The sequence below is a fragment of the Mirounga leonina genome, unplaced genomic scaffold (genome assembly GCF_011800145.1).
Source record: "Mirounga leonina isolate KUSES-001 unplaced genomic scaffold, KU_Mleo_1.0 Mir_454, whole genome shotgun sequence".
Classification (NCBI taxonomy): domain Eukaryota; kingdom Metazoa; phylum Chordata; class Mammalia; order Carnivora; family Phocidae; genus Mirounga; species Mirounga leonina.
The window spans coordinates 16,433,718-16,451,718 of NW_023270763.1; the positions used below are offsets into that span (position 1 = coordinate 16,433,718).

An 18,001-nucleotide genomic window follows, 5' to 3' on the forward strand; every position below is an offset into this window, starting at 1 on the left:
TCTGCTGCTGTGTTAGTCACCTCCTCACCAGCTGTCTCTGGTCCCTGACTTGCTGGCTCACTGCGTCCCTCTCTTTCCATCCACACATCTGTCTGTGTTGTCCCCCTGCACCGGCGCGCCCGAGGGCCCCTGGTATCTCTGATGGGAAAGACTGCAGCGGGAGGCTTGGATCTGACGCCCCCGATGCCCAGGCGGAGCCACAAGGTGCCCGGGACCCCTGCAGTCTCTCGTGTCATTCTCTCAAGCGCTTGACAAGCTGGTGAGCAGGGAGAGCAGAGGGCCTGGGTTCGAACCCAGGTGCCACCCTGTCAGCGCCCCATACAGTGCCTGCTCTGTCATCTTGGGCAAGTCACTTAATCGCTCCATGCCTCAGTTTCCTCCTCTGTCAAGTGGGCATAAGAATCGTATCTGCTTCATGGAGCGCTTATAAGGGTTAAAGGAGACACACAAAGCCCTTGTCACAGGGCCCAGGTCACTGTAATCAGTACACACGTGTTAGATTTCTTATCTTCTTCATTTTGCACATGGGGAAACTGAGGCTTGAATTGTCCATAAAGTGGATCGGGGGCATATGATCGTCTTTTTCTGGGTGATCTCATTTGCCCACAGCCTGCGTTCTTTTAGGCTGGCCAGCTTCTTCCGGAAATGGAGGCCGCGCTCATTATTAAATGTGCACCCCTCAGAGCAGTGAGGGCCCTTGGTGCACTGGCCTGCCTTTTCCGTAGACGATCTGGGGCGCAGAGAAGGGCTGAGATTTGCCTCGGCAGATCACAGAGCAGGGCGAGGGGAGGTAGAACGCCTGGCCTTCTCCCTGGGCTCTTCCTGCAGCCTGGCCCGTCTTCCTGGCTTTCTCTCCCAGCCGCAGGAGTTCATCAGTACTAGGGACAGGCAGAGCGGGACGGTTGCGGGGGGGAAGCCTGGGATTAAGCACTAGGCAGTTCAGGTCCCACCTCTGGCCTGCTTTGCTGTGAAACCTTCGGCAGGTCAGGCAACCTCTCTGAGCCTGTTTCCTCATCTGTAACACGGGAGGGGCAGGGGGTCCTAGCCAACCCTCACTAAACACTGCGTCTTTCTGGTAGCATTAGGCATTTTTCCTGCCTGGTCTCATTGCCTCCACCTACCCAGCATTTGGGCAAACGTTATTGCTGTTCAGCCAAGGCAGAGGCTGAAGCCCAGAAGGCAGAAATCGTGTGGCCTTGTAGCTGCTAGCCTGGGCAAGTTCTTTAGCCGCTCTGTGCCTCAGTTTCCCCATCTATAAAAGGGAGCTATAATAATACCTACCTCAGGAGGCTTTTGTAAGAATTAAATGGACAGATATATACAAAGGGCATAGAATGGTGCCCAGCTCATGATCACATGTATGTAAATGTTTGCCATAATTATAATTATGCTGCCCAGTGGTCCTTATAGGGTTTAAAGAAAGATTCAATGAGATAACGAGGATGTAAGACCCATGTAGAAGATGCTGTTTTGTTTTTTTTTTAAGATTTTTATTTATTTATTTGAGAGAGAGAGAGAACACGAACAGGGGGAGAGGGGCAAAGGGGCAGAGAGAGAGAGAAGCAGGCTTCCCGCTGAGCAGGGAGCCCAACGCAGGGCTCCCAGGACCCTGGGATCATGACCTGAGCCGAAGGCAGCTGCTTAACTGACTGAGCCACCCAGGTGCCCCGAAGATGCTGTTAAAAGATATTTTCCTAGGATTACAGGGCACGGAGCCCCACCAGATGGGGCCTTAGCAGGAGCTGAGCTGAGAGGGAAACAGCTGTGGCAGAGCCCCTGGAAGGAGGTGGCCTGGCCTCGAGCCTTAGAAGGGGCTGTGAGGGAGTCTATCGTAGATGCTTATAATTTCCAGCCCATTCAGCCTAGGCGCCCTTGGACAGGTCACTTTCCCTTTCCTCCCTCTGACCTCCCGTTCCCTCATCTGTGAAATGGGGACAATGATATTTGCTCGGGCTTTCCTTTCAGGGCTGTGTGGTGAGGATCAAAAGGGATTAGAGATGTAAAAGTGTTGGTGAACTGTAGAGGATTATTAGCTCTCAGCTCCCTGTAATTATTATACCAAATAAGTCATACTTGGGCCTCTACCTTTCTTCCTTTCTCAAGGACAAGTAAACAGGCAGCCAGGGATGCCCCGGGGCAGAATCTAAGGGAACTTGGCTCTGGGGACAAACAGGAGAGAGAGAGGGAAATTAAACTTTAGAAAGTCGAAAGTCAGCCTGGGGACGAGGCGGAGAACAGGAAAGTTCCCAGGCACCCGGACCAGAGAGACGCCCCATGACCTGTGGGCAGCTGGGCAGGGGGCCGAAGTCAGAGAAGGGGCAGAGGAACGGCTTTGGCTCTAGGGGAAGGAGACCCCGTGGGGCAGCTGGCTTGAGGACAAGGCATCAGGGTCCTCCAAGGTGAGCTGAGCCTCCCAGAGCCTCTGGGGGCCAAGGTCTATCGGCTTAGCCCTGGGTTTGGTGGAGACTTGAGAAGCCGGAGGCCCTCTCAGAATACCCAAGCCCCGCCTGGGCCATCTCTCCTTCCGAGGGCAGCTGTGGGCAGAGACAGAGGAGCCTCCCTTTCCCAGTGGATGTTTGGGATTGTCTGGAAATTAAATGGAAGCGCTGAATACATTTTCTGCGGTGCGGTGGGACCCAGCGTCTGCGGGGAGAATCCCCCACGTTCCGTTTGGGCAGGAAGCTGGGGGGGCATCGAGAGTGTGCAGCTGGAGGGCTCCCGCAGGCTTGCAGGCTCCTCCTGGGGCTGTCGGGGCTCTGCTGATTCCGAGTTCACTTGGCTGCCTAGATTGCATCTCGGTCCCATCTGGCTCTGTCTAGGTTCGATCTGAGCTGTCTGGTGGGATCCGTCTGCCCGAGTAGCTGGGGCTGAGCCTGTCTGGTTTCTGGCAGGTCCTGTCTGCGATCTGCTCGGACCCTGTCGAGGTTCCATGGGAGCTCCTCTCTTTAGATCCCAGCGGGCTATGCTCCAGGTGGACACTTTTGGATCCCGTCTGGATACCATTCAGGCTCCGGTAGTCCGATTCCGTCCTGTTTGGGCTATAGGTTCTTTCTGGAAGTCAGGCTGAACTCTGTTTAAATGTCCACTGGGGCTGATGAGGGCTCCGCACGTTAATTAAGCTTGCCGGGCTCAGCTTTTGTTCTCTGACTTCTGCCCCAAGTGGAGAAGAGCCTCAAGTCCGGAGCGTGCAGCACTGGGCAGCCCAGTCCACCCCCACCCCCCCGCCGTCTTCTTACCTGGCCCTGAATGAGTGTGCAGGCCTGAGGCTCGGGCAGCCCGGGAGAACAGGCCCGCAGGGCCCTCTCGAATGTCCCTGGGGGCGCGGGGACACATCTGTGGGGCCACGCAGGGCAACAGGCAGCTTTGCCGTGGGGCCGAGTGTGGGTGAGCGTCAGCGTGTCAGTGTATCTCCGCGTGGGTGTCAGTGGGCCTATTTCTGTGTGCCTTGTGTGTCAGCCCTTCTGTCTGTGTCACTGGTCTGTCTGGCGGTGGCGGTGTGGGTGGGTAAATCCCTTTGTGTCTCTGAGCCCGGGGGGTGGAGGGCTGAGCCGCAGCAGGTTGCAACTGGGAAATCCAGGCAAGTGAGAGTAGGTGGGTGTGAAGTTGGGAGAGGCTGGATGAAAGCAAGTGAATACATGAGAGGGGCAGAGCAGCAGAGGGGGTGAAAGCAGGCGGGAGGAGGCAGGCACGGGGAGCCAGGGGGGTCGGGGTGCTGCCTGTGTCTCTCCTCCAGCCCCCCTGGGCTTGACTGTGCTTGCTCAGCTCGGCACCTGCTGCTACCAGTGAAGTGACCTCGCACAGGGGACGTGGCCGGTTGGGTGGAGGCTGGAGGGGAAGAGAAGGGGAGCAAAGTGAGGCCTGGATAGGAGCGGCCAGGGAGACAGCGGCCAGGGTCAGCCTCCTGGGCCTCCACTCCAGACCCCTGCCGGGAGCCCAGAGCCGGTTCCTGCAAGGCTGACATTTAGCTGGTGGGGACGAGACCGGTTAATGGCAGTTGTCCTGGGTGTCACCCACCTCCAGGGTGACTGCATTCTCAGGTCCACTTCCACCCTTGAAAGGGTGCCTTCTGCTAATTCCCTCCAAGGTGTCCTTTGGGCTGTCAGCTGCCTGGCCTCCAGGACCCTGTTCCACAAGATTTCCGGTGTTCATTCGGACCGCTTGGGGCCCTTGCATTTGCCCTGCGAATGACCTGCCCCCTGCAGATGACACCTCCTCAGACCCCTGCTCTGAGCCTAGAGCTGGGAGCATCAGGCTCAGGGTAGGATTCTGCCTTTCTTTGCCTCCCAGGCGAAAGACAGTGATGATGAAGAGGAGGTGGTCCATGTGGATCGGGACCACTTCATGGACGAGTTCTTTGAACAGGTAACGGAGCTTCCAGTGCTCCCAGACCCAGAAGCTGGCCCCCGGCCAACGACTCCCTTTGCCCTGTTCCCACCCCTGCTCCCCACTCCTACCCCCTCTTGGCCTTTTACCCATCCCTCGGCTCTGGCCCATTTACCCGAACCCTGACTAAGCCCTCAGGGCCCCTTGCCTGGCTCAGCGACTTGGCTGGGCACAGCTGATTTGCTGCCCCAGGTGGAAGAGATCCGGGGCTGCATTGAGAAGCTGTCAGAGGATGTGGAGCAAGTGAAAAAACAGCATAGTGCCATCCTGGCCGCCCCCAACCCAGATGAGAGTGAGTACCGCTGCTGGGCAGCTGCGAGGGGGATGGGGGCAGACAGTGTGCGTGGGGGGAGGGAGGAGAGGGGGTCTGGGCTCCCATCCAGACTTCTCATCTGCTCTGGCTCTCCCCTCAGAGACCAAACAGGAGCTGGAGGACCTCACTGCAGACATCAAGAAGACAGCCAACAAGGTTCGGTCCAAGTTGAAAGGTGAGGAATGCAATCCCCAGACTAAGGAGAAAAACAACTCTGCCCTCATTAGACCAAACATGTCTTTCTGTAAGGAGTGTCTACAGATTTCCAGGACCCAGATTCCTAAACAGTGAGAAAGCACAAAACCCCAGATTCCCCCCCGCCCGCCCCCCGCCCCTTGCTCCAGATTCTTTGGAGAAAGATACATGGCAAAGAAATGAGGGAGAGGAGGGTTTCTGCCCAAGTTGCATCTGAGCGCTGCTGGATCCACCAGCATGAAGGTCCACCAGAAGAGAGAGTCTTGCAAGTGGCTTCGGTTTCATTAAATCCTTATTTCTCCAGAACAGTTGCCGGGCATAGCGCTAAGCACCCAGTAGGTGGGCTCAGCAAATGCTTCTGAACTGGTATCCTCGGCTCAGGACAGATTGGACTGTGTGGCTGACATCAGGAGTTGGCAAGCTTTCAGGAGGGACCTGCCAAATCCTTATGTATTCGCTCTAATTTAAGGACTTGGGTGCTGGTAATAACCACCTTCCCCCAAAGCACTGTGGGTTGGGAACCTCCTTGTCTGCGGGTGCCAGGGGAATAGCAGTGTTACCGTGATGTGGTAGATTCAGTATCAGAAAACATTTGCCAAGCACGTACTTTGTCTGAGGCCCACTGCGGGGCACTGGGGAAAAGGTACCATGTCAGGTACCTGGCCTTGGCCACACCGACCTGGGTCCAGAGAGTTGAGAACAGGGACTTCCCGGACTCAGTGGGAGGTCATGTGTGAGCCTCCAGTGCTGACCTGTAAAAATAAGCCTTCTACACTTGTATCCTGGAAAGGAAAATGACTTAAACTGGGAGCACATTAAGTACAAATCCAGGCAGAGGGAGTTCAACTTCCATCATCAACTCAATTCTGGACAACTTCCATCATCAACTCATTCCTCCCCTCGGCTTCCTCACTGGCACAGTAAGAAAAACAGAAGCAACTTCAAAGCAGGCTTTTTTTTTCAAGGGGTAGCAATTTTTTTTTTTTTTTCCTTAAATGAAATCTTACAAAGAACTCCAATATATACAATACATAAAAGACAGGCTGTTCTGGCTGAACTGGGGCTGGGAGGCCCAGGGCCCTACCCAGCTGGTCTCCCCTTTACTCCCAGCAACAGCCCCTGAGGTTCTTTCCCAGAAGCAGGGTTCCATGGAACACCGTTTAAAAATCCCTGAGCTTAAAGACTTCTTTGGGCCCACCGAGCTCTCACCTTAACACTCTCTGTAAGACCATGAGGTGGGCTCCACGGATTAGGGGTCCGGGAACAGACCAAGAAGGAAGCTAGGAAAAGTAGCAGTGACATAGAGAAGCTGACCTTCCAGACCTCCAGAAAAAGAGAAGATTCTCTTCTCCGCCATCTTTCTCCAGCTATTTGGTGGCATGAGCTCAGGCTTTGTGTGTGACCTTAAGTGAGTCGTTTTCCCCGTTTTCCCCAGTTGAACCTCAGGTTCTAGTGTGATCCATGGGCTGATACCACTGAACTCTCAAGATTCTTGTAAGAAGTCAATGAGACCCTCTAAAGGACCTTCCACTGCAGGGTTTGGCTCCAGCCCCAAGTCTGACGACAGGGTCCCTGTAGGGGCCAGAGGTTGCGACCTCCCTGGGTGTGCTGTGCCTTCCTGGCCTTTCCTGCAGCAGGTGGGCCAGGTGTCACTCGGTCACTGTGCCCACCATTGCTGGCAGGGGAACGTTGGGGTGCTTTTCAGCCCCCAACTTTTCCCGCTGCCAGCAGAACAAAGAAGTGATGTTCTCAAGAATGGCCTGGAGCCCCTTCCAGTTCTGGAGGGCCTGGTGATTCATCCCTGCTGTATTTTCAGAGCACTGTAGATCTTATCGCAGGCAAGCTCTTTTTTTAGAAAATCTGAAGGATAGATGTCAGGAGTGCATGATCCAGAAGCAGGAATCCCAGTTAATCTGTGCGCTTTTCCAGAACATCCTTTAGAAGTGGGAATTCCCGAAACAGAGATCACCTTCCAGGGCTTGGGGGGAGAGCTATTTTTTGGCGGACATCCCTCCCTCCGCGTAGAATTTTCCAAGAAAGAGGCGGCCACTAGAACCTGACCCACCTGGAAGTGCCTGCCTTCCGCCAGAAAAACCGCAGGATGGGTTCCTGCACTCTTTCCAGAGGCTGTAGGAAGTGGAGAGTTCCCCACGTACTGGAGACCCCCGTGGGGTCAAGCAGGAGTTACAGCTGTGGCCCTTTCTAAGACCTAACCCCTCCGCCAGGACAAGTAGCCCCTTTCTGCCTGGTGACCCACCGACCCTCATCTCCCCTCCCCCTGAAACACCTGTCCTCTATTCACCCGCACCCTGGATCCTTTACTGTCTGCCCTCGCCATGGGTGTGACATCTCTTCACAGGCCCGGGGCCTGCCTCGGGGTGTCGACCCTCCCCACGTCCCGGACCCCCGCCCCACAGGCCCCGGGTCTCCCGGCCGGTCACTGCACCCTCTCTCCCGCAGCAATCGAACAAAGCATTGAACAAGAGGAGGGGCTGAACCGTTCCTCCGCGGACCTGCGCATCCGCAAGACCCAGGTAGGAGGCCGCGGCCTGGCGGGGCGGGGACCGGACCGGATCGGATCGGACTGGGGAAGGAGCCCGGGAGGGAGCCGCGAAAGGAGAGTGGGCGGGCCAGAGCGGCGCGGGGCGTGGCCAAGGAGGCGCCTGGGCGGGGTTCGGGCGGGGGGCGGGGCCGGGCCATATCTCCGCGCGTTTGGCGGGGCCGCGGCACGCTAGGGGGTTGCGGGAGGGCGCGGGGGCGGGGGCGTCCTGGGACTGAGCGCTTGTCCGGGGTTGGGATCGCGGCGCGAGCTGAAGAAGGGCCGTAGGCCAGCTCAGCCTCTCCTCCCCACTGCATCCCTCCACTGGCCTTCTCGCCCCGCTCTGTCCCGGCCTCCTGATGTGTCTGTACCCCACCCTAGCACTCCACACTGTCCCGGAAGTTCGTGGAAGTAATGACCGAATATAACGCGACCCAGTCCAAGTACCGGGACCGCTGCAAGGACCGGATCCAGCGGCAGCTGGAGATCAGTGCGTGTGCCCCGCTGCAGAGTTCCCAGGCTTGCCCCAGCGCTCTTCCGTGGCTGCCCCGGGCCTTCCGTGGAGGCCTAAGGCCGGGTGGGAGGGTGGGCTCCTGGGTCTCTGCCCCATCCCACTACCTCAGGCCCCCAGACTGGCCCAGTCCCTGAGCACGGAGGCCTTTCTCCCCACAGCTGGAAGGACCACGACGAACGAAGAACTGGAAGACATGCTGGAGAGCGGGAAGTTGGCCATCTTCACGGATGATGTGAGCCCCGGGTGGGGGTGGGCCTGGCTTTGGAAAACATTTACTTCTCCTCCCTCCCCGAGCTGAGGTTGAATTAAGGTCCTAAGTCCACCCTGGAATCACAAACAGTGGGAAGTCAGGACCCGGAGCTGGGGATTTCCATGGGAGCAGGGCCTGCAGGAAGGCACCCCCATAAAAATGGTCAGCATTTTGAGTAGCCAGACACTGTTCTAAGCACTTTTACATATTTACACTTGCCTGCTATCTCACTCGGTCCTCACCACCAGCCTCTGAGGGAGCCAGATTTCACCAATGAGGACATCTGACCCAGAGATTCACCAGAGAGGTTAAATAAGTTGCCCAAGGCCTCAGAGCCAGGATTCAGATCCGCCGTCTCCTGTCACTTAGGGCTCTGACGTCTGCCTACTGAAGCAGGTCATTTCACCAAATGACTAACTTGCCTACATTATGAAATTTAAAAAAAAATACCAGTTTTAGTTTTGCTAAAGTTTTACGCCCTGCCCTGCCCTTGTCATCTTAAATGTGAGTGAATGGGCTTCCCCCACTGTAGTTCTTCTTTCTCTTTGTAGATTTTGCCTTGGCCTGCCCAGTTCTGTCTCTGCTTCTGATGGCAGAATGGCTCTGGTTAAGATTTCTAGACCAGAACTCGAGTGTCTTCAGTGACTGGCAGTTTTTAGCAAACTGTTACTTAGAGAACTGATCTTTGTTAAATTAGCTTTGAGCAAATTGATTAGGGCCAGTTAGCCTGGAGCCCTCCCAAACAGCTCTGCCCAGGCTTCTGTCTGAGAACGGAGGGGAGCCTGGTGGGTTCTAAGACGACAGATCTGATCCCTGCCAGTGAACCCACCATCATTACAATGGAAACCTGTCGTTACAATGCAGGGTGGTCGGGATCTTGCCTGAGGGATGTGCATCCTGCAGACAGGCTCTAAGGTAGTGGTTAACTACTGGAGCCAGGGAGGACTTCCTGGGGGAAGTGGCATTGGGCTGTGCTTTAAGAAACAGGGAATATTTGGACATGGTGAGCTGGGCGAAAGGCCCACTAGAGAAAGGGAACAGATTGAACAAAGACAGGGAGAGAGGACCACTTGCCAAACAGCCACTGGATGATTTTGGCTCTTAGCGGATATGTAGGAGATGAAGCCAGAAAGGGAGAACGAGCCCCGGATAGGGTGAGGTGTACAGCCTGTGGTGGTGGTGGGGAGCAGGGAGGAATCGTGGGGAGCCCTGGAGGGTTTCAGAGCAGAGGAATGGCTTGATGAGGTCTGAACAGTGAGCAGTTTGGGAAGCGAGTGGCCTGGCTCAGGCCAGGTGTGTGTGGGGGGGACAGGAATATCCGATTGTGGGTTGGAGTTAATCTCTCTCCCTGACTCTTGAGGGCTGCGGTGCATTTCTTTATTTCTCCCCCGCCTAATGTCATGGGGGCTCCAGAGTGGGCACACTGCCTTCTCATCTGGGCCTTCTCTGCTTCTACTTGCTTTCTCTGCTGGGTCCTCTGCCTTTGACCAGACAGGGGCCCCCAGTATTAATGGTGACTCTACCCCCCCCCCCCATTGCTCTTCCCTGGGCTTCCCTGGTGGTGTGTGTGTGTGTGTGTGTGTTAGAGGAAGCCCTGGGTGAGGTGGTGGGCTCAGGCCAACTTCTATTTCTTGTAACTTAACAAACTTCTCTTTAGTGCTTACTGTGTGCCAGGCAGATGCTGTTCTGATTGGTGGATACATAGTAACTCACTTACCGTTCACAAGAACGCTGGGAGGTGGGCACTGCCATCATCCACCTTTTCCAAGTGGGGAAACTGAGGCCCAGAAAGGTTAAACAATTTGCCCACAGTTAGAGCTAGTAAATGACAGTCAGATTTGAACCCAGACCCTCTGGCTGCAGAATCCAAACTGCTACGGGAGTGAAGGGGGCTCTGCAGCTCCTCCCCTCCTGCCCTCCACCCTATTGCCCTAGATCAAAATGGACTCACAGATGACAAAGCAGGCACTGAATGAGATCGAGACGAGGCACAACGAGATCATCAAACTGGAAACCAGCATCCGAGAGCTGCATGACATGTTTGTGGACATGGCCATGCTCGTGGAAAGCCAGGTACAGCCTCTCCCCCACCTTCTAGGAGCCTCCTGCAGATCCCTGGGGTGCCCCCTCCTCCAGCCCAGCCCCCACCCCATCCTATGCACATCTTCTCTGCAGGGTGAGATGATTGACCGCATCGAGTACAACGTGGAACATTCCGTGGACTATGTGGAACGAGCTGTGTCCGACACCAAGAAAGCTGTGAAATACCAGAGCAAGGCCCGGAGGGTAAGAGGGTGGGGGGTGACGAGTGGGCCGGCGCCTGGGGGTGGGGGGCAGTGGTGGTGGGAACAGGCTGGCCTTGGGGGAGGCGAGCAGGCCTGTGGATGGGGACAGGCAGGCGGGGTAGGTGGGCTGGAGCGGAGCGCTTGGGGCTAGGTTCAGGCCAGGGCTGACCTGAGTGTTGAAATCCAGAGGGAGGCCTTATCTCTGATCTCTGGCTCTGACCTTCCTTTTTCTGTTTTCTCTCTCCCCTCCTCTCTTCCCTCACACCTCCTCCCCCATCTTTCCCCCCCATCTGTCTGTCTCTCTTTATCTCTCTCTCTCGTCCTTCTTCCCTATCAACCCTTTCTGCCTGCAGAAGAAAATCATGATCATCATTTGCTGTGTGGTGCTGGGGGTGGTCTTGGCGTCATCCATTGGGGGGACGCTGGGCTTGTAGGCCCCCCACGCCTGTCTCTCCCAGACCCTTCCCCCACCACATTGGGAGCAATACCCCCACCACCCCTTTCACTCCATCCCCTGCTCCAGGCTCACCCCCGAGACAGACCCAGGCAGCCCCCCTTCCCCACCTCCTGTCAGACCCTGGAGTCCCTGGACCTCACCCCGCCATGGACCACCCCCGGCCCCGCACGTAGATAGCAGCAGGCGTGATTACACATGCACACCAACATGCATGCCGCCGGCACATGCTCAAGACGTGTGGACACCCCAGCGTGTGTGTGTGTGTGTGTCTGTGTGTAGATGTGTGTAGAAGCACCAAATCACCTTTCTGGCCCCCACCTCAAGTCTGTGTGTCGTCTGAGCGTCCCCCCTTCACCTGGCCTGTCCTGTGTAGACTGTGGCCAGGGGCCCACCAAGCCCCGCTCTGTCTTCTGTGAATAGGTGTGTGTGTGTGTGTGGCCACAGCTCCACGGACGCCATCGGTGTACGTGGACTTCTGTGTCTGAGTGTTTGGATTCGGTACAACAGCACTTCCTCCCATGACCCCCGCCTCCGCCGTGCCTGCTCTAGAGACGGCGGGCTGTGAGTGCACGGGGGCTCACACTCGCATTCGCGGACGATCCAGGTCAGCCCCGGTGCACAGAGGCCATGGCAGACACCCCGGTGTGATGTTGAGCAAACCCCAGGGAGTGTGTGTGTGTGTGCGTGCGTGTGCGTGCGCGTGTGCACGACGTGTGTGCATTGTGAGCCTGTGGAGTGTAACCAAGGTGAGTGGAAGCATACACGTACCCGTAACCCAGCTCAGCCTGTCTGTACGTGTGCACTTCTCCCAGCAGGTAGTGTGAGGAGTGCGTGTGTGCGTGCGTGTGTGCGTGCGTGTGCGTGTGTGTCCAGGATGTGCTTCAGGTGTTGGTAGGTCTTGTCCTCAGACGGAGCCCTCCGTGTTGGGTGGGCACAAAAAATCTGTATTTCTGTGCTATGTAGACTGTGTGTGTGAGTGTGTGTGTGTGAGTGAGTGTGAGGCTTTCTACATAGTGTGTCTCTGCCCGCCTGTGTGTCCTGTGCACACGTGTGTGCTTCTTTAAACCTGTGTGCCCCGTCCCGGGTGGTTCACCTAGCTGTATTTGCCCTCTCCCTCTCTCCCCAGAGCTGCTGACCAACATCTGGTGTGGCCTCACACCGTTCCACCAACACTGTGCAACTGGCGCTTCCTGCCCTGCCAGGTCTCCGAGCCCCCGTGCACACATGCCCACGTGCCAGTCTTTTCCATGTCTCTGCCAGAGGGTAGCCCTGCAGCTGGGAGAGCGGGGGTACGTCCGTGTGCTCACACGTGCCCAGGCCGAGGAGGCCCCGCGCGGGTGCCCCCCCAGCCCCGGGCGCGGCCATGTCCGCCGACGCGGCCAAGCTGCCCACACGCCGGTGCCGCCTGGAAGGGCTCTTTGTGGGACGTGTTACCGGTGAGGGGCATGTCCAGGGCTGCCCCGGACCGATTGAAAAGGAGGGCACTCGCGCCTTGCACACGTTTCCCGCAGAACTGGGAGAGGCCAGGGTGTGTCTTCAGCCCTCCCTTGGAGGCCCCGGGCTCTGCCGGTGTGGCGGCCTCCGCCCCAGGGGAGCTGAGTCCCGGGACCCCTCCCCTGGACACATCTCCTGCTAGATGTCGGCCATGGCTGTCCCCGACCCTGCCCCGGGTGGAGACTGAGGTGGCCCACGGGCCTGGGTGTCTGAGGGCGAGGAAGAGGCCAGCGCCTCCCTCGCTGCGTGGACCACACCTGCCCGAGGCACGGGTGGGTTCGCGAGGCTGGTGGCAGGCGGGAGGTGCCTGAGCCAAGGACCCGCGTGGACGCGAGTGTATACCCAGGGCTGGGCGTGCGTGTGCACAGGGTGAAGGGGTCGCGTACGTGTGTGCAGATTGTTTCCCAGGGTCCCGCTTCCTGTGCAGTGTGTGTGAGTGTGAGAGACACAGAGACAGGGAGCCAACGCAGATGTGGCCTTCCAGAACACAATACCCCTCCCGCCCGCCCCCCCCCCAGCTCCTGTAGCTGACCCCTTCCCTACCTGAGCTGTCTGAGCCCCGCCTGTGTGAGGCCGGTCGTTACAGCCCCCACGGTGGGCTCTCTCGACGAGGGGAGCCTGCCCGTCCCTTCCAAGAATGTCCTTCTGCAGGACGGGAAGTTTGCCCCGGCATCTAATTACAGCCCTCGTGCTCCCATGTCAGCCACCTTTGGGGACGTCAGAACGGGCCCCGGCACCCCCGCCCTTTTCCCTTCCTGCCGCCGAGCCAGGACGGCCTTGCAGCCCCGGTGTTCCCGGAATTCCCACAGCCCTGGGGCCACGAGCGCGAGGGCGGAGCCGCGGCTGGAGTGTTGCCGTGGCCTCCGTGAGTGGTGTCAGGCCCACGTCTCTGGGAGGATCCCCGAGGGGCTGCTGTGCCGCAGCTTCTTCAAGTCCCCACATCATGTGACGGCCGCTTGTCGGCTGCTGTGTCGGTGTGTGTCGTGGACCGTTGTCTGGGGGCTGGTGTCATGCACGTTCTGGGACGAGTGTGTGCGGCTCTCCCTCCACGCACCTGCGACCCCCAAGCCCATGTGTGCCCCGTGGGTGGCCCTGGGCCTGGCCGGGCCTCGCTGCTTTCCTGTCCCCCCCCCCCAGCCCTGCCTCTCACGAAGCACACTGCGTGTCCATCCCATGTGCCTGTCGGGCGATGCACGCTCTTGCCACGCGTTGAGCGTGTGTACATGATGTGTTCTATGCATTCGCCCTGTCCCCCCAGCCCGCCCCGTACAGGACAAGATGGGTGGCCCCCGGCTCCCCGCCCCCCCGCCCGCTGTGCAGCCGTGTGCGTTGGCGTGTGTTTCCGTGTCGCTGGCGTGTCACGTGACGTAGCCGTGTTTGCTGACATGAGCCCTTGCCCCTTCTGTTTCTCCGTTGGTTTCTAGAGTTCTTTCCCTCTCCTCTCCGGAGGGGACAGGACTCCTGGGGCCTGGCTGGGGGCCCAGAGCCAGGCCACCCTCTCCTGTTAGCCCTCAGAGTCCCATCTCTCTCTATTGGTGACCAAGTTGCAAATGGATAAAACACAGGAAAATTCTGCCCCCCCCACCCCGCCCTGCATGTCCTGTCCCCAGAGCCCCCCCACCCCCACCGCGGGCCGGGTTGGGCCCCGTGGGACGGGAGAAATAGCAACCAATCCAACAGCGGGCGTGCTGTGTGCTCACTTCCTTCTGTCTCCACATGGGACAGGCGCCGTGGGGAGGGGGAGACAGGGTGGGAGGCAGGAGGGGGGAGCGGACAGGTAGATGGACACAGGCTTGGGTAGGGAGCTTTAATCCAGGGCTCGGCCATGTACAGCACAATATTGTAGGAACTAATTTGGGTGGAGCGGGCAGAAGAAGGGAGAATGCACAGATCTGCTTAGGCTTCGTTGAAGAGAAGAGAGGGCTGTCTAAAGCTGATAAATATTTTTAAAAGAACGGGACTATGACCCCCAAGGAGGGCCAAAGGTGGTGGGAGGAGCCAGAAAGAATCTTCCCGCTGAATGGAGGCCCGAATCCAGGCCTGGACCTCAGAAGGCCAGCACGAAGCCCGTGGAAGTGCTACTCACTTCCTGCTTGAAAAGCCAGAAATGGGACGGGGTGGCTGAGATCATCAGGGGCATCGGACATTCGCCCACCAGCCGTCAGGCCTGGGTTGAGAGTGAAGACACGCCTGTCCCAAAGCCCCGCCCTAGAACTTAGAGGCACAAGGACACCGACTCAAGGCTCGTGGATGCGACACGGGGAGAGCTGTAGGGACAGCCAGGCTGGCCCCAGACCCCTGCTCCAGCTCCAGACTGCAGCCCCCCCCCCCCCCCCCCCCCCCTCCAGGGTTTGAGGGCTCCGGACCCGGATGGATGCTCCAGGCCCTAGCTCCACCGTCACTGGGCCGAACCCTCCATGGCCCGCACCCAGCGGATGGTGCGGGTCCGGCTGTCCTCCCACGAGAACAGGGGCTCGTAGCCGAAGTGGCGCTGAGCCTTGTCGGTGCTCACGGTGAAGGTGGTGTTGGCCACGGCCAGTGTGTAGGGGTTGAGCAGGGGCGCGTAGAGGAGCAGCGGCCGCAGCAGCCACTGCAGGAGGGCGTTGAGAACAGCCAGGAGCATCAGCAGCCAGTAGGGCGCCAGCAGGCGGGTTTCCACCAGCCGCAGCCCGCAGGGGCCCAGGAACTCCATGTTGAAGTCCTCGTAGCTCTTATAGGGCGACTCGTCGTAGCAGAAGTACACCTGGCCGCCCACGAGTGCCGCTCGCCGCTCCAGCTCCCGCGCCACCAGCACGTGCATCCAGGCCACGTTGCCTACCGGTGGGGGAAGGGAGGCGGCTGTGGCCCCGAGTGCCCCGGAGCCCGCGGAGAGGCTGCCCTCTCCCGGGCCGGCCGGTGTCCAAGCCGCCCCCCCACCCCGGCCCCCGGCCCCCGGCCCCCGCCCCCGGCTTTGGGCTCACGTGCACGCGCCCGCGTAACTACGGCCCTTGTAAAGGCTGCTTTCTCCCCAGCCCCTGTAGCCACTTGCCCTCCAGGGCCAGCCTGGGTGGAGGCCACTGCTTCGGCGGCTCCCGTGCGGGTGCTGCCCCTGGCCTCTCCCGGGGAGATGCGGCTCCCGTAACCGCGGTCCTGTCCTCGGCCCGGGACCTATTTCTTCCGTTCGCCTTCCCAGCTCGCACGGCCGCCGCTTCCTCTCTGGTCGTGCAGGCAAGGCCCGCGCATCCGGCTGCTCCGGCCCACGCGTGGCTCACCCTTCGCTGGCCGGGGGCGCACACCGCCCACCCAGGACGACGCGGGCCCTGCCCCGTTCTCAGCCTCCCCGCTGTGTAGCCGGGGCCTTACCCACATAGACCCGACCGTGCTCCACAGAGGCTGGGATGGCCCGGAAGAGCCGACCCCCCAGGCGAAGGCCCTGGTGGTAGAAGTCCCTCATGATCTGGTGGCCTTCGCCGTAGATGCCAGTGGGACGCAGGGCACACGTCACCAGGGGCAGCCCCCCACGGACCTGGGGGCGAAAGGCAGGCATGGTGAAGGCCCAGGACCCGGCAGCCTGCCCTCTGGCCCGGCCCCCTCAAACTGGAGATGGAAGGGAGGTGCCCAGGGCAGGCTGCAGAGAAGCCCCGCCGGCACTGGCAGCCCTCCCCACCCCGGCTTCGTGTCTCTTCGCCTCCTGTCTCACCTCCCTTCCATTGGCTTCCAGGACCAGCCGCTCAGCTTGGGCCTTGCTGCAAGGATAGGGGTGTTTGTGGACTGCTTCATAGGGGGTGTCCTCATTGCCCCTAGTTGAGAGAGAGGGAAAATTCTTAATGCTGAGGGGAGATGGGGCTCCTAGAGTCTTGAGGGGAACCTCAGCTTACCGGTAGAAGGGGTGGCCTTTGATGTTGGGCCCCACAACTTCCATGCTGCTCGTGTAGACCAGGAACCGTGTTCCAGTCTGCACACAAGCCTCAATCACGTTCTTTGTGCCTGGGAGAGGTGGTGGGGAGGGGAAGGGTGGACCCGAGCTACAACTTCCTCCCTCTCTGCATCTTTCCCACCCCGCAACTCAAATCTGGATGACGGCCCCGGGCTTCCTTCCCCGGGTCCAGGGAAAACCACAGCGGGGCTGAGGGCCGCCGGACCCGCCATTACGGCGGGGGCAGGAGTGTCCAGAGGAGACACAGGAGAATCCCAGAAGTCAAGGTCAAAGAGGGGGTGGGGAACAAGCAGCCACCTCACCCTGCACGTTGACCTCGTGGATGGTCTTTGGGCTGGCCCGCCCAAACACATCCACCAGCCCAGCTGCGTGGATGACCACGTGGGCTCCAGCCACAGCCGCTGCCACCTCGTGGGCCTGGGTCACATCCCCCTGGATGGTAGTCACCTGCACGGGCCCTGGTAGGGATGGGGACAGCCAGAGGCAGTGTCAGAGCTGGGGCCGCCGGCCAGCTGCTGGGCTCAGCCTACCCCCTTAGGAGCCACATGTTCCCAAGGTGACTCATTCATCCCATCCATGTGCACTGGAAGATATAAACATGCATCATCTTTTCCACCCCGGCCAGCGGAGTCCGCCCACCCCACCCTCGCGTCCCTCCCCACCATGGTCACCTGTCTTCAGCTCCTCCAGCCAGGGGCCCAGGTGCAGGTCAAAGACCCGCAGCTCCGAGAGCCGGGGTTCCCGCTGCAGAAGCATCCGCACCACATGCTCCCCCAGGAAGCCGCAGCCACCTGTGACCAGGTACACCAGCTTCCGGACCTCTGTGGACTCGGCCATGCCTGGCTGGGGAAGAGAACCCGAGCTGCCTGCCCCCGCATACCCGGTGCCGGCGGCACACCTGTTACCCCTCGCCGCCGCCTCTGGCCTGGTAGGCTCCCGAACCTGCAGCTGGGGCTGCAGCAGCCAGGCTACCTGCCCTCTGAGCCTGCCAACTGCAGCCCCCGAGAGAAGAAGGCTGAGGGCCTGGCGTCTGGGAAGGGCTCAGGGGCTGAGCTGGAGGGGGTGGTTCTGGGACAAAAATGGAGGGCAGGAGGTAAAGAGCTGAGGAAGAAAGGAGAGGGAGACGGGAAGGGCTGTGACTAGGGAAAGGGACCTTGGGGCCCTGGCATCACCTCGGCCTACCTGCAGCCACGCTCCCAGGATACCCAAACTGGCCACCGGACGGGCCGTCTTCTCTCGACGCCTGGGCCAGCCGGCCACCACACCGTCCCCTTCCGCTTGCTCCTCCTCCCTCCTGGCCCATTCCAGGAACAGACACCAACCCAGCCTCCACCCCTCCGTCCCCAGCACTCTTGCCATAGGGCGCCCCCTGGCGGCCACTCTGCAGTCCGCTGGCAGCTGGTTCCAGCAAAGAACTTGGGGAAGGAGGCTGGGGAAGCCACAACCTGCTGGGTGGGCACTGAGGACGGAGCGGGTGCAGTGACCTCATTCCTACTGCATGACATCAGTCCTCCCCTCTTGCTGGATTTCCCAGGATGCCAAAAGCCCAGCAGCAGCTGTGGTTCTGGGAAGGGAAGGGAGGCCGACCTTGGCCCAGCTCCAGCTGACCTTGGTGGGGGATTTCTGGATGACCATTCCAGCCTAATAGGTGGCCC

At 59.4% G+C, this 18,001-nt stretch overlaps 2 protein-coding genes across 4 annotated transcripts; one reads left to right on the forward strand and one right to left on the reverse strand.

The window, feature by feature from the left end:
* The first annotated feature begins 4,293 nt into the window (after positions 1-4,293).
* Positions 4,294-12,921, forward strand: STX1B (syntaxin 1B). The gene is made up of 9 exons (XM_034988820.1): positions 4,294-4,362; positions 4,576-4,675; positions 4,797-4,871; positions 7,352-7,425; positions 7,812-7,920; positions 8,103-8,176; positions 10,130-10,267; positions 10,370-10,480; positions 12,063-12,921. Exons 1-9 carry the CDS (start codon positions 4,342-4,344, stop codon positions 12,069-12,071), a joined length of 711 nt encoding a protein of 236 aa, XP_034844711.1. The 5' UTR covers positions 4,294-4,341; the 3' UTR covers positions 12,072-12,921.
* Positions 12,922-12,971: 50 nt separating this feature from the next.
* Positions 12,972-17,894, reverse strand: HSD3B7 (hydroxy-delta-5-steroid dehydrogenase, 3 beta- and steroid delta-isomerase 7). Of its 3 annotated transcripts, none has more exons than XM_034988824.1 (7): positions 17,529-17,894; positions 17,018-17,189; positions 16,649-16,804; positions 16,288-16,396; positions 16,110-16,209; positions 15,773-15,935; positions 12,972-15,244 (listed from the first exon to the last, which is right to left on the reverse strand). In XM_034988824.1, exons 1-7 carry the CDS (start codon positions 17,703-17,705, stop codon positions 14,829-14,831), a joined length of 1,293 nt encoding a protein of 430 aa, XP_034844715.1. In that variant the 5' UTR covers positions 17,706-17,894; the 3' UTR covers positions 12,972-14,828. The 3 variants fall into 3 exon arrangements, with proteins under 3 accessions (XP_034844715.1, XP_034844714.1, XP_034844716.1); XM_034988823.1 differs by having other exon boundaries at positions 17,018-17,185; positions 17,519-17,894; XM_034988825.1 differs by having other exon boundaries at positions 17,018-17,185; positions 17,529-17,648.
* Positions 17,895-18,001: the final 107 nt, after the last annotated feature.

What these genes read in the sequence shown, in the direction of transcription:
- STX1B (XM_034988820.1), top strand. Translation starts at nt 4,342, where the DNA reads ATGGACGAGTTCTTTGAACAG. An exon ending in CGCCCCCAACCCAGATGAGA is followed by an intron (nt 4,676 to 4,796) that starts GTGAGTACCGCT and finishes CTCTCCCCTCAG; the next exon opens with AGACCAAACAGGAGCTGGAG. An exon ending in CCAGCGGCAGCTGGAGATCA is followed by an intron (nt 7,921 to 8,102) that starts GTGCGTGTGCCC and finishes TTCTCCCCACAG; the next exon opens with CTGGAAGGACCACGACGAAC.
- HSD3B7 (XM_034988823.1), bottom strand. Translation starts at nt 17,705, where the DNA reads ATGGCAAGAGTGCTGGGGACGGAGGGGTGGAGGCTGGGTTGGTGTCTG. An exon ending in GTGGCTGCAGGTAGGCCGAG is followed by an intron (nt 17,186 to 17,518) that starts GTGATGCCAGGG and finishes TTCCCCAGCCAG; the next exon opens with GCATGGCCGAGTCCACAGAG. An exon ending in TGGAAGCCAATGGAAGGGAG is followed by an intron (nt 15,936 to 16,109) that starts GTGAGACAGGAG and finishes TTTCGCCCCCAG; the next exon opens with GTCCGTGGGGGGCTGCCCCT.